A 16,485-nucleotide genomic window follows, 5' to 3' on the forward strand; every position below is an offset into this window, starting at 1 on the left:
AATTCATATCAAAATGAAGGCCGTGGAATAAAAATCAAACTTTCATATCTCGTTCTTGCATACTGTGCAAATTGAAAATAACAGAGAGAATTGTTTTCCTTGCCAACCAGTTCCCATGCAATTCCCATCGTTGTTAAGAATGCATGTAGAGCGTTGCCAAGCGTCGCTGCTTGCCTTTTAAACTCCGTGCCCAAGCACCTTTGACACGGGAAATGAACCGAAACAAAGTGTTGTGCAAAGAAAAGCATTGTAGAGATGCCGAAATTTTCTTTTGTCACTTCTGTGTTTACATTTCTGCCATAAATTATTGCCTGAACTCCAACATAGCCATAATAATTCCTGCGTGCATTCTATCCAGGCAGTCGGTCTCTCACAAGTTTACATGTTTGTTCGTACGCACTGCATTGAGTGGTGGCGATTCTGTGAAGTGATTTTTTTGTTGCATGAAAATGGCAAGACGGTAATATCATAATGTTACAAAAAAATTATAGTCAGTGCCAAGACATATTTCAACCAGGCGAAATGAATAGGCTCATCTCACGACATAAACCAAGGTGTCAAATGCACAGCAGTGTGTTTGGGGGTTACGTCAGCACAGTGAAAAAGGTATGTCAAGAAGAAGGGAACAACAAAAAATTTGCATCAACTCAATATTTTATTGGGCAAGTTTTTCCAAGGTGTGGTGAGAAGAAAGATACACAACTTCTATTTTAATTATCCAGTTCAACAGAATCCATTATGAACAGCATTTTATACTTTTACCTTTCACTCATATTTATTGAAAATTTATTAATGTTTTTTAGTCCTTTTGTCTCTCTTAATGAACCCACAACCCCTTGCTTATTACAAGAATTGAAGCTGTGAAACAGACCAAAATATAAAAGCAATATTTCAGGTGCATTAAAGACTGAAACCACCACCACTACTCAATACAATGATTAAGTTAATTTTGCAAGATAAACACAATTTATATGCATTTTTGCTTGAAATATATTTTATTAAAATGTTAGTTGGCATGAAGGCTTCAAATGCGAAATATTTTAAATATAATTTCTATGTGTTGTTATCGCTAGTATGCACCTCGCTGTTTCCCTTTCTTATGAAATCGCTGTACACAGCAGGTGCGTTATTATTATATACAGAGAAGACTGGATCACTCATTGACTTCATTCAAATCGTCCTCATTGAACATTGTTTTACTCAATATATCTGTTTAAATGTGAGACATAAAATAATACTGGGAAAATGATGTTCTCTTTATGTCCACTTTATGCACAGGTAGGCTAATCGGGACTGGACTTATAGTTCAAAGTGGGATCCGAACCACTATGTACCTTTGCCAGGTACTGAAGGAGACGATGTTCAAATGAAGATAAAAGCTAGGAAAAAAACCAAAAAAACAGCAGTACTCTATTTGCAATATGATAAATATTTCATTCATTATTTTATGCTGCGACAATACTTTGGATCGGCTCAACGGAATGCACTTGAGCGATTCTCGCAGCAATGCGGCAACGCTGTGGAAGTTTTGTTCTTTTTTGTGCATTTCCCTCTAAAAATGAAAAAACATAGGTTTCTCCTTGGCACTACTTTTTGACATCTGAATGTTTGCTATTGAATTGAAAGTTGGTGACTTTAGCAATTATGTTATGCATTAATCATATTCATAGATGCCAAATTGAGTCGAAATAATGGAGTCTAATTTCACCTACGGGGGGAAAAAAATATATCTCACCAGGGTTCGAACTCACGTCATGAAGTTTCAGACTTCTAATTTCAAGAGTAAAACGAGATGTGTCAGCCCCATGATGCATGCGCTCTATGCACTCGTTGTGTGCGAAGGGTTCTGCAAGGAACCTCACTCTTGCTTCCTGGTGAGGAACCAGGTGCGACGAAAACACATGATTCCTTATCTTTGTCTAGCACTGTGGCCACAGCGCGAGAAGAGGAAGTTTCAATTAGATAATTTGTTTGCTGATTTACTTTCGTTTATTTTACTTCGATTTTCTGTTACTTTTGGCTAATCGCAAAAATGAGAATGAAAGGCAGTAAGGTGAATGATTCAATCACAGACACAAATGAACAGCATACACAGCTTAGTCAGGAAGAGGAGCTAGGGTGGCATGCCTCCCCTTGCATGTCAACATAAAATTTAGGACACAAATAATTATTTATATGCTGAAAATAATCTAAATATCTAATTATATCAATAACATCAATTTACGTTTGTTTTCTTAACATAACATCAATTGATTTTCATCCAATAATAGTAGTTGAAGATTATTTGTATTTGTTTTTTATAAAAACACCTTCAATCAGGCAGACAGGAATGTCATGACTTTACAATTTTAACAGTAAATTCCTCTTCTCATTCGGGAATTATTGATATAGAATCAAAACCAGTCTGTCAGTGTTTGTGTGTGTGTGTGAGGAATGAAATGAGGGAAGTGGTAAATGAAAAACGGAAAACATTAATATTTACTTACCGATGTATCCCAAAGTTTTGAACATAAATTCTGTGATTTTTTTTTTCAAAGAGGAATGACGTTTGATCTTACAGTGGGATTGGATACCAGAAGAAAACATCAGAAGTGGTAGTTATATGCAAGGAGTTTCAGTAACAACACAATAAAGAAAAATACATTCCAAACTCAAAATTTTGCTACATGCATAGTCCTTTCAATAATTATTTTCTTCTTGCCACATGAACAACAACAAAGTATAAAGCTGTGACTCGGTAAAATACTATGTATTCATGACACCCGTTTGGCAGAAAATGAAGAAAAAAAGATTTGACCACATGGGGAATCGAACCTAGGATTTCAGCATACGAAGCTGGCAATTTAAAGACATGGACACAAGTCGCGGTGCGAAAAGGCATGCTATTAGGGTGATTTCTCCAGAAGATTGGACTTTTACCTGTCTGGTTCCAAACTTTCAATGTCCCTTCTCTCTAACTACATTAAATTGAAAGCAATACGCTTCATGGTATAGTGTCTCTAAGCTGTGCACACATTGCTCGCAGACTATAAGTTAACGTTGTGTGTGTATATTAATGAAGACGATCGAAGATGTGCTTTTGTGCAAGGTTAGTGTTTCCAACCATTAATAATCTTCGTGCTCTAGCTTCTCTCCATATAGCAGATTCTGATATGTGGCGATGAATCTTATAAGTCAATCACACATACATAATTATATTTTTAAACTAACTATTTGATGAAGAAGAGTGGTTTTTCAGGAAAATATGAAAACATTCATCCATCCTGTACTGATTTTGGGAGATTTCTTATCCTACTTTCGTGTTCAAATTACAAGCTAGAAAAGCAGTTTGCATACTTAATAGAAAGTAATGAAAGTGATCCTGAAGTCACGTCATTCAGGCCATGATAGATATTCTTATTGCCTTGGATTGTTCATTCTCTCCTGTCCGCATCTTGAATATCAATTTGTTTTATTTTTTGTTAGCATCACTGTTATTCCACTTTTAGTTAATCGCAACGAAGAAGATAAATGATAATATGGGAAAATTGATGAAGGGATACTCACAAAGAACACCCACGCTGAGGTCAATTCAAACCCGGGTCCTCTTGGTGAACGTCGAAGTTGCTGTTACATTAAGCTAGGGAATGATGTAATGGAACCACCATCCACTCCCCTATGCTGTCAAATGAATATGAGCTTATCCCCAAGCGAAGGGATTGAGACAGTTTTTTTTATTATTATTATTAGTTATAGAATACTTAGTATCTAGAACACATTTTCTTGATTTTTTCCCAGCCATTCTCTTGTAAAATTGGACACTGCATTGCATTAATACTTAAAATGCAAGACTTTCCTGTAACTGTTGTTTCTTTTCACTCGGAAAGTCAGAAAATTCCCTGCATCCATTGAAAAACTTTAGTGGTAAGCAATACTGCAGAGTGCTGTTTTTTCGAACCTTTACTTCAGCTGTACTGCCACACTCGATCGGCTCCGAAGCTGATCTTTAACTCAATCAAGTGTGCCAGTTCTTCTGAACAGAAGTGTACATGGAAAAACTTTTCTCAACTTCCACCAACACAAGAGGAGTGTACTTGAAATGAACAACATCACTTGCTGTTAAGTCACGTTCAATACCGTGGAGTTAAACTAAAGAGGAATTTTGAACAATAACCCATTCGGTTGGTGACAATGTATTTACTGATATAGGGGGAAATCAAATTGTTTGAGCTGAATTGTTACACAACAACTTGTATCAACAATACTGCACAGAATTTCTTTGTTTCTTCAAACACAATCATTCAGAATTGCGCTGAAGGCAATGAGACGAGAGTCGGGAACCTCTCTCCTTCAAAGGGTTACATTTGCATGTAAAAATGCCCCTTCTTTCACCAAAATGTAGAAAAATGCATAAGATGACTTTTAAAAGGCCGAAAAATGTCAAACAGTTTAAAAAGTTTAAAAAATGACCTTTACTCCAAAAAGGGTCAAAAACTGCAAAAAAAAAAAAAAAAATGCCCTAACAAAGTCATCCTATTTTATTCACTTACATGTAAAACACGTTCCTACTTACTTATGCAACGTTTCTGCCTTACCAAAAAGAAGATGCATTTGCATCAAAATCCTAGCCCTAGTCATTACACAGGGTGCCCACTCTAGGATCACAATAAAATTCGAGTATAATTCCCGGTTTTCAAGGCAAACTTTCCAAAAATTCAAGAGTATAAGCAGATGTTTTCTCTAATTCAGCTTTACGTATTACTGCCTTTCACCACCCACACACATACACATGCAAATATTTCAACAATATAAAGGGTCTGTCTGTGTGATTCCAATGTATCAAAAATTCTAATTCAATTAAATGGAAACAGGGTGTTTCCGTGACCTTAATTCAAACTGGCAGAGTGGATGGGGACTGACCCAAGCACCAATATGAGGTAAGCAACCCAAGTTCAGAAACATTTCATTAAAAAGTTATAAGCCAAAATTACTAAGTGTATCGTAGCACTCCATGACGAAAATGTTAGAGTAGTTGTTCAAAATGGCGACCCCCAGCATCGATGCAGGCACGACAGCGTTGCAAGAAACTCTGTTGTATCCGTTCTAACATGCCTGCAACAATTTTGACAATATCACAGGCAGCAAGGATTCTTGCCAGGGGAGGATGCAAGGGGTGTATGTAGTCACATGGGAATGCACTGTATTAATTCTTCAAGCTGCATGTTCCAGGTTGCGAACCTGTCTGCAGTTTGAGCTTTAATTGTTTAAGCCCACTTTATGCACACACATACTAATTGGGACTGGGCCTACAGTTTAAAGTGGGATCTGAACCACTAAGTGCCTCCAATGGATATCGAACCTATGACCTCTTCGTTAAAAGGTGATGATGTTACCACTATTTCTCAGGGAGCCCCAAACTTGCCTTCAAAATTAGCAGCAGTTGTATTTATGAAGTTTGCACCAATAACTTTTTGTGGCACGGAGAGAAGGTTCTCCATTTACAGTCATGAACAATTCTGGGTTGTAACGATTCTATTGAAAGTTAATGGTACCGTTACAATCCAGAAGTGTCAGTGACTGTACAAGTGCCTACTCACGTACTGGAAGAACTTCACATCGGAGAATATTGAAAAGCATATAGTGATGCAGCGCTTCAAAATAATACAAAGATTTTGTATTAGACAAACCATATCTTTTTTATAACTAAATAATAGAATCATGGCACTGAAAATAGTGCCTTTTTGTGTACAAAAATTCGTTATTTCATATAATTATTATTAAGTAATAATTGCAGAGCCTATTAATTTATTATAAAAACCTAAAAGTCCTAAAATGGAGCTCATAAAGTCCTAAATCCTTCTTTTTAGCACTTTAAAATCTGTTCCCTAGTCATGAATGTCAACTTGGTTCAGGACAGTCAACTCACTCATTTCCTTGTGGCACTAAACATGCAAACTATGATATATTATTGTGGAGGAGTGTGTATCACTTTTCATACACATGGTGCTCAATGTGTTAATGAAATATCGTGCAATTCAAATGATTGCTTTTTATTAATTACATCATACGAATGACATAGTAAGCCCATTAATAGCTATTATGAATGGAAAGGTTTGTAAGACATAGGGCTGTCTGAACAGGTTAAGACATACAAGCAGGGTACCATTAGTGGAAAGCTGCAACTACTCACTGACATGAATTGTTCCAAGTGTAGTAAATTTCCAAATTAATGTTTTTCAGGAGACTACCAAAAATATTGTTAGTCTCCTGGGGGAAGTATAATAACTTCTCTCTGGAGATTTCAGCCAGTGTGTGTGTCCTGTGGCCATCCACCATTGTGAGGAAATTGGGGAACTACAAATGAGAAGAGTAACCTGGTCATAAAAAAACCTACAGTACTGACCGGGTTTTGTCACACTGACCATGTGTCACCCTGTAACTGGTTGGATGATCACTGGAATGTGAAAGTGAGGCTGGCAATCTGTAGGTAGGCTTTGGTCCTCAAGGCCTGTTACACCATAGGTTATTATTATTAGGAAAATATGTTAACTTTCCGGGAAACCATAAAAAAATTTGGACATTGACTTTTCACAAGATAGCTTTGTGTAAACAAGCATCTATCCAAAGAAAATACAAAATATATTTAACCTATTATAACCTAGAACACAGTAAACAAATCGCTGGTTGCAAGGGAAGAATCATATAGGAGTATATGCACAAGAAAAAACATTCTCAAGCAAATATGCAGCAAGTAATGGCTAAAACTCCGAAGTAAGTGTTAGCAGACATAAAGAGAAACCAAACAATGAAAAAAAAATGCCTGTGTACCACAATGAAATCGGAATTAAACAATCGAAACATGATTATTTTTGGAGCGAATGTAGAATATTGAGAATGTCTCCAATTTCGTTAATATTTGGAATACTAACTAAATTTGGCCTTCTAATCACGAATCTGTTGTTAAAATGTGGGGGTCACGTCTGGAAATCATGAAAAAAGCTGATGTAAGTGTGTGTATATTTTATATATATATAAAGTGCTCCCCTGTGCTTAGCACCATGCCATGAAGGCATATAGGGGGTGTGGGGGTAATGCCCCATACTTTCTCGATCCGGTCGTGAGTGGGGGTGATGTGATCAGCATCACGCCCCTGACTGCCTTTACCCCCCAGGGTTTTGGTAAGAATTTACAATATAGAGATATGCTGTAATTACTTTACTAGTTGTTATACTCACTAAATATACAGTCGTACTTACCTATATGGACATAATATTTGGGGTTAACATGTTTAAATTGAACATTGAGTTGTAGAACTTGTAAAATAACGTTGTTAATTATCGTGATGATTCCCCGTAAACAAACATAGCAACCATGTTTGATGATGTGAAGAAATGATGATCAATGTTCGTTCCGCTGTCTAGAGCGTTGCGACGTTGTTCAGAGCGATTCTCTTTGGTTCACAGCATTGGTCGTGGAAGAATGGAGGAGAGAAATGAAAAGATTGTTAACGTCCTACAGTTATATAAGTGGAGTGTAGAAGAAGATGGTCGTGGTTTGGTTAACAAATTGATGGAATTTGGTGTTCTGCCGAAGGAGGGTAGTTACATTTGTCAACGCGTGCACGCTTTGAAATTGTACAGAAACCGTGCCGTGTATTGATAAGAGCATGTGGAATGCAGATTTTAATTGGAGTAAGTTTGAAAATGGTGATTCAGTTCCTTTGATTTAAAATATCTCTTCACCAGTTACGTCCTACAAAAGTGTAGAACCATGGACGTATAGGTCACGATTGGCGAATAGCCTCACGCACCATTCACAGGAAGGTTAGGTTAGTTGCAGTTGGTTAGGCAAACATAGTTAACATTTGTGGTTGTACTATATCAGGAATATGTATATTTCATTGTGAAACGATAGATCTTGCGATAAATAATTAGCAATTCTACATTGTTGGTCGAGATCATGTACCCCCATATTTTCGGATTTCTAGACGTGACCCCCAAATTTTAATTTCAGTTTCATGGTTGTGAGGCCTAAATTAGTGAGTATGCAAAATATTAACAAAATTGGAGAATATCTCTATATTGTAAATTCGCTCCAGGGTTTCCCCCAGGTACCAATGTCATTCGACGCTGGGTGGGTGCCGGGGCCACTTCCAACGTTAGAAAAGTTACCGGACTTGAACCGGCCGGGGATCGAACCCAGGACCTTTAGCATGGTAGTCAGACGTGTAACCGACTGTGAGAATTTTTTTTTAAAGCTGTATTGCATTGTTTTACGAACAAAATTTTAACTAAGCTTGCCTAACCTAACCATACCGGAAATGGTTCATGGGGTTATCTGTGAATGGTTTGTGGGGCTATCTGTGCATGGTTCGTGCGGCTACCCATTCATAATGTACTGATCAGAAGGCCAAAATTAGATAATCTACCAAATATTAACGAAATGAAAGATACTTTCTAACCTTAACTTTACTGGAAAAAGTTTTGTGGGGATATCAGTTAAATCTTTCCCCAATGAGCACATATTGTAACAAAATATAAGTTTTGTAGTACTAGCTTCCTCATTGTCCAAAATGCCATTTTTCTAGAATGCTCGAACACTGTTGCCAAACCTACCTCTAATCAAAGTCCACATTACACATGCTCTTCTACCTCATCATTCTCACTGTCTAAGCAAGAACTAATAATCTGCAAGTAACGAAGGAACAGTGTGGCAACACTGTAGACAGCCCAACGAATGCCGAACGTCACTTGTTCATATCATCAAACATGGTTGTTATGTTTATGTATGGAGAATGATTGCGGTAATGAAGAACGTAATTTTGCAACATATATAGACGTAAGTGTACAATTTTTACAAGTGACCTTCAAATCTTAACTCCAGATACGTTACCAGGACTGCATATTTAGTGAGTATAAGAAGTAGGGGAGGAATTGGAGACATTCTCTATATTGTGCATTCATACCTTATTTTCTTGCAACCAGCCATTTGTTTACTGTCATCTTGGTTACAGACTGCTGCTGCCATCTAGGTCACATGTGTGGTGCAAAGTGGTTTTGTAATTACGTTAGGCGAATTAGATTTAGGACTATTAGTATTCAAATAAAATCTCAATGCTTTCTTGCTTAGGTTAGGCAGCCCAGATACAGACCTTTTAGCATTACAATAATTTCCCGAAATTCTTTCAACATCTCACCATGTCAGTGCTGGTCTCAAGAACAACACCCCTTCAAGCCTTGTGTTGGCAGTAGTCTGTGGAATGCCTTGTTTGCTGGGAAGCAGGGGTAAGGTACCTTTTATATCTTGTTTTTGCTGATAAATAGGACTTTTTATAACTGCAAACACTGCTATTACTTTCAGAAAGATTCAAATTATTTTCAAAATCATTTCCACTATTTTGCGATACTTACTCTTTCTGATATGAATGAAAAATGCCTTGTCAATGGGAAGTGCAGATGCTTCCATAAGGTAGTTTTTCATCTTTTTCATTAATAAATTGCACTTTTCAGAATTCCAAATAGTGGTAATTACTTTCACAAAAGTTCAAATTTACTGTAACAATCATTTCTACAATTCTGCAATAATTCATCTTCTCCTATGAAAATTTGAAATAAAAATATTAAACAATTAGAACCGTTACCCTGTGCCTAACTGTGATATGGAAACTTGTGTGCTTATTAATGTTTGGTGATAATGAAATTACTAGAGGTTACGGAAATTTGTAGTTTGTGATTTTTTCAAGTAAGAGCCCTGAGTATATTTTCTTGAGTTGAGACGCACGTGACACAATCCCCTGCAACAACATAGCAAAAATGTATATTTCCAAGATGTGTGTGTATATCTTCATTATGTTTTTGTTAGATATCATGTTGTTTGGGCAACTGTTCCAAGTGTTTACTGATTTTTTCAAAGTCTTCTAGGATAAAGACCAATTATCGTAAAATTGTGGCAATGATTGCAATTCCAAATATGAACCTCCTTGAAAGTAATTAGCATGGTTTGAATTTCTAAAAAATAGGTATTTTTAGTAAAAAAAAAAAAAACTTAAAATCTGACGTTAGGTTAAATATTTTCATTGTCAGGCTAAATGTAGGGGAATTATGCCAAGACATTTAAACCTAGCCATGAAAGCATTCCGCGCTGGCATCAGAAGATGAAATATGGTGCTTGACTGAGAAGGTGTTACCTTCCGTAACTACGGTGACAGTAAATTAATGGCTGGTGGCAAGTAAAGAATTATGTAGAATATGGAAGAGAAAAAACATTCTCAAGGAAAGACGTAGTAAGTAATCGCTAAAGCTCCACAGTATGTGTTAACAGACATAAATCAAAATCAAATCATGTAAAAAATGCATGAGTAGCATGCTGAGATTGCAATTAAACAAAAGGAACTTGGGCCTATTTTTAATACTAAGACCCCTAAATTGACCTGCCTAACCTAATGATGAAGGCATTTAAGAACATAAAATGCCTTTGCACCTTATGTTATGTGATGTAGTAGTAACAAAAGTCGTACCATCGACGCTCCATACCCCTGCGATAAGATGATGATTTTTGTGTCCTTTATGAAGATTATGTTCTACACGAGCAATGTGTGTTGTTTTTAGCTTTAGGAGATGTATTATAGTGGAGTAATAAGAGTTTTGATGGGACAATTTATTACGTCATTTTCATCAGTGCCATCTGCATGTGATATGAAGGAACATGTTGTTACGTTATTTGTGTTATGTAACTTGGAGCTGGGTTGGAAATATCTGAGATTGAAAGTTGGCAATTCTGGTGTTACGTCAGGTTGCGCGAGATTTACTGCAGACAATGTTTCGGTTCATGTCACATGGTACTGGGATTTTGTTTCCAAGGTGGGCGTGCGTTTTTAGTGTGGTAAGTGCTATTACAGAAGGTTGTTTCACGTTGATGGTAATGATTTCGATCACCAGGGAGCAGCACGTAGGCATAGCACAGAGCAGCTAGAGCCAGTAGGATGAAAGTACTGTGTGTTGACTTGCAAAGACGATGGTTGGTGTGTGAGTGAGTGTTTATATGGCACCAAAAATTCCAGTCTTTTGGGAGGGGTACATCTGTGCCCTTTCCGGCATTGGTTATAGTTATGCCCAGATAATTAAACAGTGCCACATGAAAGCATTCCATGTGTCAAAGAAGGGCATCAATGTAGTGTTAAATCGCCATAAAGCTTGCACTGTACCTGTTGCTGGAACCAGTGAAAGTGGGCCTCGGACATATCGGAAGCTCAAGTGTTCCTCCGATGTTGTGCGGAAAGTGAGATCCTTGGTGTGATGTGAAAACCCTGCAACGCAAAGAGTGATTGCACAGGCAGTGCAATGTTTCCCTGCAACTGTAAATCGCATCATAGCCCAAGATGTACAACTTGTGCGGAAGCACAAGGCTCAATTTCATAAGTTTCGTACCTCACATGTCCATGAGAGGAAGACCAACAGTCGGAAGCTCTACGAACGACATCTGGCAGGGAACCGCTGGAAGTATGTGGTGTCCCTGAATGAAGCATGGGTGTAGCTGTCGGGATGTGGTAAAAAAAGGGCCATCTACTATCGTCCACTTGATGCAAGAGGTCGATCTGAGTGGGTACGTGAATGTGCTGAAAGTTTTCCACGCGGGTTCATGGTTGTTGGTGGTTACTGCCATAACGGCAAACTTCCACTGCGCAGAGTGGAAAAAAAGGCTAAAATAAATGCAGCCTATTACCAGACGAATATTTTGGAGCCACTTTACAGACATGATATATCTTCTCTCTATGGCAGCGATACATCTCGTGTTGTCATCCACCAGGACAAGGCTTCCAGTCATACGGAAAAGTTCACGCAGGCATACATGGATCGGATGGCACGTGAAACGGGCATTCATAAAATTCCCTTTACAGACATCCCTGTGAAATCCCCCGATGCCTCTTCCATGGATTTTTGTGGGTTTCCGTTGATGAAACGAGCCTTGGGAAGCAGATGACCCCGCACTATTGAGGGTCTTTGGAAAGCTTGTCAGGAGGAATATGATCGTTTGGACCAATGTGTTCTTCAACGCAGTCTCCTCCAATGGAAACTCCGCTGCAGGGCCATTGCTGCAAGACAGGGGTATCACGTGGAGCACCACCGCTCGTGGCGTCACGGTTTTCCTTAAGGTGAGGTGGGTTCTAACTTTGTTACCATGGACCTGAAACGACCTTCTGTAATTAAAAATGCATATTGGGGAGTGTATCAACATTTTCAGTATCGTAGCTTTCTTTAGCTGGGCAACCACGTAGCAGAAAGTGCATTGTTTTAAGGCTAATACTTTTTAAAATTATATATTCACGTTCGTATTGGAAATGGTTGTGGCATGATTTTACAATACCGGACAGTTCCCCATTTTCTTTCATTTTTTGCATAGTCAATAATTTAGGCCTCGTAATCACGAATCTGCAGTTAAAATTTGACACTGATGTCATGCACGGGTAGCCCCACAAACCATTCACGGATAGCACCACGAACTATGTAAGGTTAGGTTAGGCAAACATAGTTAAAATTTGGGGTCGTAGTAATGTTAGGATATGCCAGGAGTGTTAGTTTTGCTGCTGTTTGGGAATTTTTTACGGGAAAAATGAGCAATAGTAGTCCTGAATAGGAGTTTCTTGTGCTTATGCAGGTCATACTTTGCGATCAAATATCTCCGTTATTTGAGGTTTCCTAATGCTGGAACCACTTTTATATTACGTAAAACGTTGAAATCTGTCGATTAAAAAAAAATCGACGTAATTCTCGAGGGGGTACAGTGGGTCGACGGCCCCGCAAAAGTCCATATCCAAGACAACAGTAAATGAATGGCCACCAGAAAAGCGATATACATATTGATGTAGGCCTATATGTAAGAGAATAAAATCTCTCTCCACTAAACATCAATAACCTGGGAAAATATGTGTGTGTAAAGGCATGAAGATAAATGAAACCATGTTAACAGTGAGTAAGTGTGTTAGTGTGTGTGTGTGTGTGTGTGTGTGTGTGTGTACACAATGATTAGTTCATAATTAAACAACCAGAACATTAGACCCCTGGGTATGACTTGAGATGACCGGACCCATCTCCGATTTTCTTCATATTTGACATAGTCACTAATTGAGGCCTCCTAATCACGAATCTGAAGTAAAAATTTGTCTGAAATGTCTAGAAATTGCGAACCATTGACACTAGCCTCACAAACCATTGGCGCTAGCCCCACAAACAATTGGCGCGTGGTTAGGTTAGTTTCGGTTAGGTTAGGCAAACATAGTTAAAATTTGGTGTCGTGGTAGTATCAGGAATATATATATTTGCTTGTGAAACAAAAAATTTCGCGAAAATCGATGCTTTCCATTACAAAAACTAATGCCTTATTTTAGCTTATTTTGCAATTTCTAGACGTTTACGACAAATTTTAACTTAAGATTCGTGATTAGAAGGCCTCAATTAGTGAGTATACCAATTATGAAGAAAATCGAAGAGGGGTCCGGTCATCTCAAGTCGTTCCGACCCCTGTTAGTCTGCAAGTCTAGTTCACTTTATGCACAGATAGGCTAATCAGAATAATACTGGGTACTACTTTACTATACCGGAGACACCTATCAATGATTTATTTCGCATTTTTTACATTGCTAACGTACTATTCTGCATTGCGGAACATTTCTTTAGGTGAAATAATGAATTTCTAATGAAAAATACCGGTACCAATTAGATAAGCGGGAGACACATTTAACTCGTTCATTTTCAAATAAAATTCATTTCCACTTACCTCATATGCATAGCTGAACATTTTTCAACTTTGGATCACTTGAAAAAAAGTGTTATTTTTAACATTATAATTATTTATTGGTCGTTGCTAATTCGGCGGGCAAATCTTGACTCACGTTGTCTATCGTCAGCTGATGTGCAGTGTTTCCAAACTTATGAACTGATAAATGCCGCACAAACTATTCACAAAAGGTTTTTAAGAGAAAATTGATCCACAAACCATTCACGGAAGGTTAGGTTAGGTAAGTTAGGTTAGGCAAACATAGAAAATTGAATTGGAAAAAAAAATCCTGCTCACACGCCATCTTATAAACCTACCGCGTGGTTGTTACACTAACACTTATTAACCAAAAAATGATTGTTATTAATCCACAAACCATTCCCGGAAGTTTAGGTTAGGTTCAGTTAGGTTAGGCAAACATAGAAAATTAAATTGGAAAAAAAATCTCGCTCACACGTCATCTTGTAAAACTACCGCGTGGTTGGTGCACTGACAGGAGGTTACGTAATCGAACGCACGGAACATTTGATTCACGTAGTCGACGGTAATGGTGGCACGAGCTATCGTGCAACGGAGATGCATGAACGAAGAAAAATACCTTACTTTCAGGCCAAATAAGTTGCATGATTCGAAAAAACAATTTCCGCAGCTTCAGAAAGTCCACAAGAACTCAATTCCATTAGTACTTTCTCGTCTTTTCTCCTGTAAATTTCAAGAAATGTGTCTCTGGCTTATCTAATCATTACCAAAATACCTAAATTAAAAAAAAAATTAAAAACATTTCATGAACTTTTTTAACCAAAAAAAAATTGAATTTTTGACATAAAGAGTAATTATTAAACCATTGACGTTAGACTAACAAACTATTGACGTGAGCCCAAAAATTCACGATAGCCCCACGAACCATCACGGGGACGAGGTATGCCTACTAGGTTAGATTAGGCCCGTTAGGTTAGGTTCCATTAGCAAATGGCAGCAGCAGCAGCAATAGCACGTAGGAAATAGATTTTCGTAGAAAACCACATGCATTCGTATTAAAATGGATGAAAACTACATTCCCGAACATCAACAACGCTACAGAAAATGATTTGCGTAAGTAGTTTCTCCTGTAATTTTGGTGGGATTCAAACCACTCGAAACTATAAACTGAAATTAATCAGTGGAACTATTTGTGTGTGCATACAACAGGTTTTCACGCAAAAATGGTGCAGTGCCCCAGGACCAAATATATGTTTTTTGTGGTTTCAGCGTATTGAAATAAATTGTATGTTACATAGAAATGTATCGATAATAATAATTTTAAAAAAATAAAAATTTTCAAGGTCACAAGACCCCCCTTTTGGTTTGGTCTATTGAGAAGGCAAATATACTGTAAATACTGCACAAGAAATCACAATAATAATACTGATGTGTAGAGTTGTGTGTGGACAACAGAACACCACATAAAATATATATTTCCTACAGTAAATAGATAGTTGTCAGTCAATCCCCAGAAATAGGTACTGCTTATATTCATATGCACGGATAGGTTAAACAAAATAGCACTTAAGAGTTTCGAGTGGGATTCAAATCAATCGAAGCTATACATTAAAATTAACCAGTAGAGCGCAAATTATAGGATTTATCATACCTGCCCATTTTCCATATCTAGAAACCAAGTCGACTGTGGACCATATCCTTGGTACCAAATGTGCCTTTAGTCCATCTATCAAAGACCACGTCGTGGATAGTGCAAATTTCCCTACATAAAATAATCCGATCATAACTAGCCAGTCATCATAAACTTTAAATTCTCTTGATAATTGATTCATAAGCATTGTTACAGAATCTACTGCTAAGGCCATGATTATGATACATTCGTCCATTACGTCAGTGTTGTCAACACATGAATGGCGATTTCGCTCACAATCAATTCGAAAATCACATTGGATTGACTTTCGTCTGTCACACGTTCCTGTGCGATTCACGAAAATGACTACATAATCGAGTCCACAACGATGTTGTAGTTTTTTTTGTAGTAAAAGATGTAGTAAAGTGCGATTCACGAAACTTTTTGTTTGTTTAAAACATGTTTTTTTGTGTTAAACATAGTTTTAAACATGAGTTAAAAAAAAAACATGTTTTAAACAAAAGAACCCGTAGTAAAGGTACAGCGCCTTGAAGTAGTAAAGGCAATTTTGTGGTAATTTTTCGATAACAGATGGCAGCACCGTTTGCCATAGCTACCGAGGGCCATGTTGCCAGATCTCCTCCGCGTAAATATAACCAAGATAGATACATACAGGTAGGTCGATTAGGGTACTCGATGTGAGATGACGCCATATTGGTTAGAGGTGAGTTAGTGAATTAAAAAAATAGTAGTAAATCAGGGAAATTTATAATCATGAGATTTAGTTATATGTTCTTCTTACAGAAATAAGCAATATATCATCAGTGGAAGGTAGTTATAGTCGAAATATTAATATAAAATCCGTTGTTTTATATTAAGTATTTGTTTTAATATTTAGAACGCAGAGAAGGAAATGCAATAACGAGTGTAGTTAAATATTAATATAAAATTCGTTGTTTTATGTTCAGTATTTATTTTAATATTCAGAACGCAGAGAAGAAAATACAATAATAAGTGTAGTTAATTCAAACACGAAACGGACCAAGTGAGGACAGTAATTGAAATAGTTGAAAACATTTTGTGAATTCGTTTGAAGCAAATGCTGCGTTGACTCAGGCACGTTT

The 16,485-nt window shown here is 37.4% G+C and overlaps 1 protein-coding gene across 1 annotated transcript in view; it reads right to left on the bottom strand.

The window, feature by feature from the left end:
• The window catches only part of LOC145984087 (inactive hydroxysteroid dehydrogenase-like protein 1), an 88,605-nt gene extending 72,878 nt beyond the window's left edge, over positions 1–15,727 (bottom strand). Inside the window, exon 1 of the mRNA XM_083117493.1 lies at positions 15,383–15,727. Within this exon, the coding sequence (XP_082973619.1) occupies positions 15,383–15,617 (235 nt within the window). The 5' untranslated portion in view covers positions 15,618–15,727. The remainder of the gene's footprint in view (positions 1–15,382) is intronic.
• Positions 15,728–16,485: the final 758 nt, after the last annotated feature.

The sequence above is a fragment of the Lepisma saccharinum genome, chromosome 2, assembly GCF_977018435.1.
Source record: "Lepisma saccharinum chromosome 2, izLepSacc3.1, whole genome shotgun sequence".
In the NCBI taxonomy this organism is placed as follows: Eukaryota; Metazoa; Arthropoda; class Insecta; order Zygentoma; family Lepismatidae; genus Lepisma; species Lepisma saccharinum.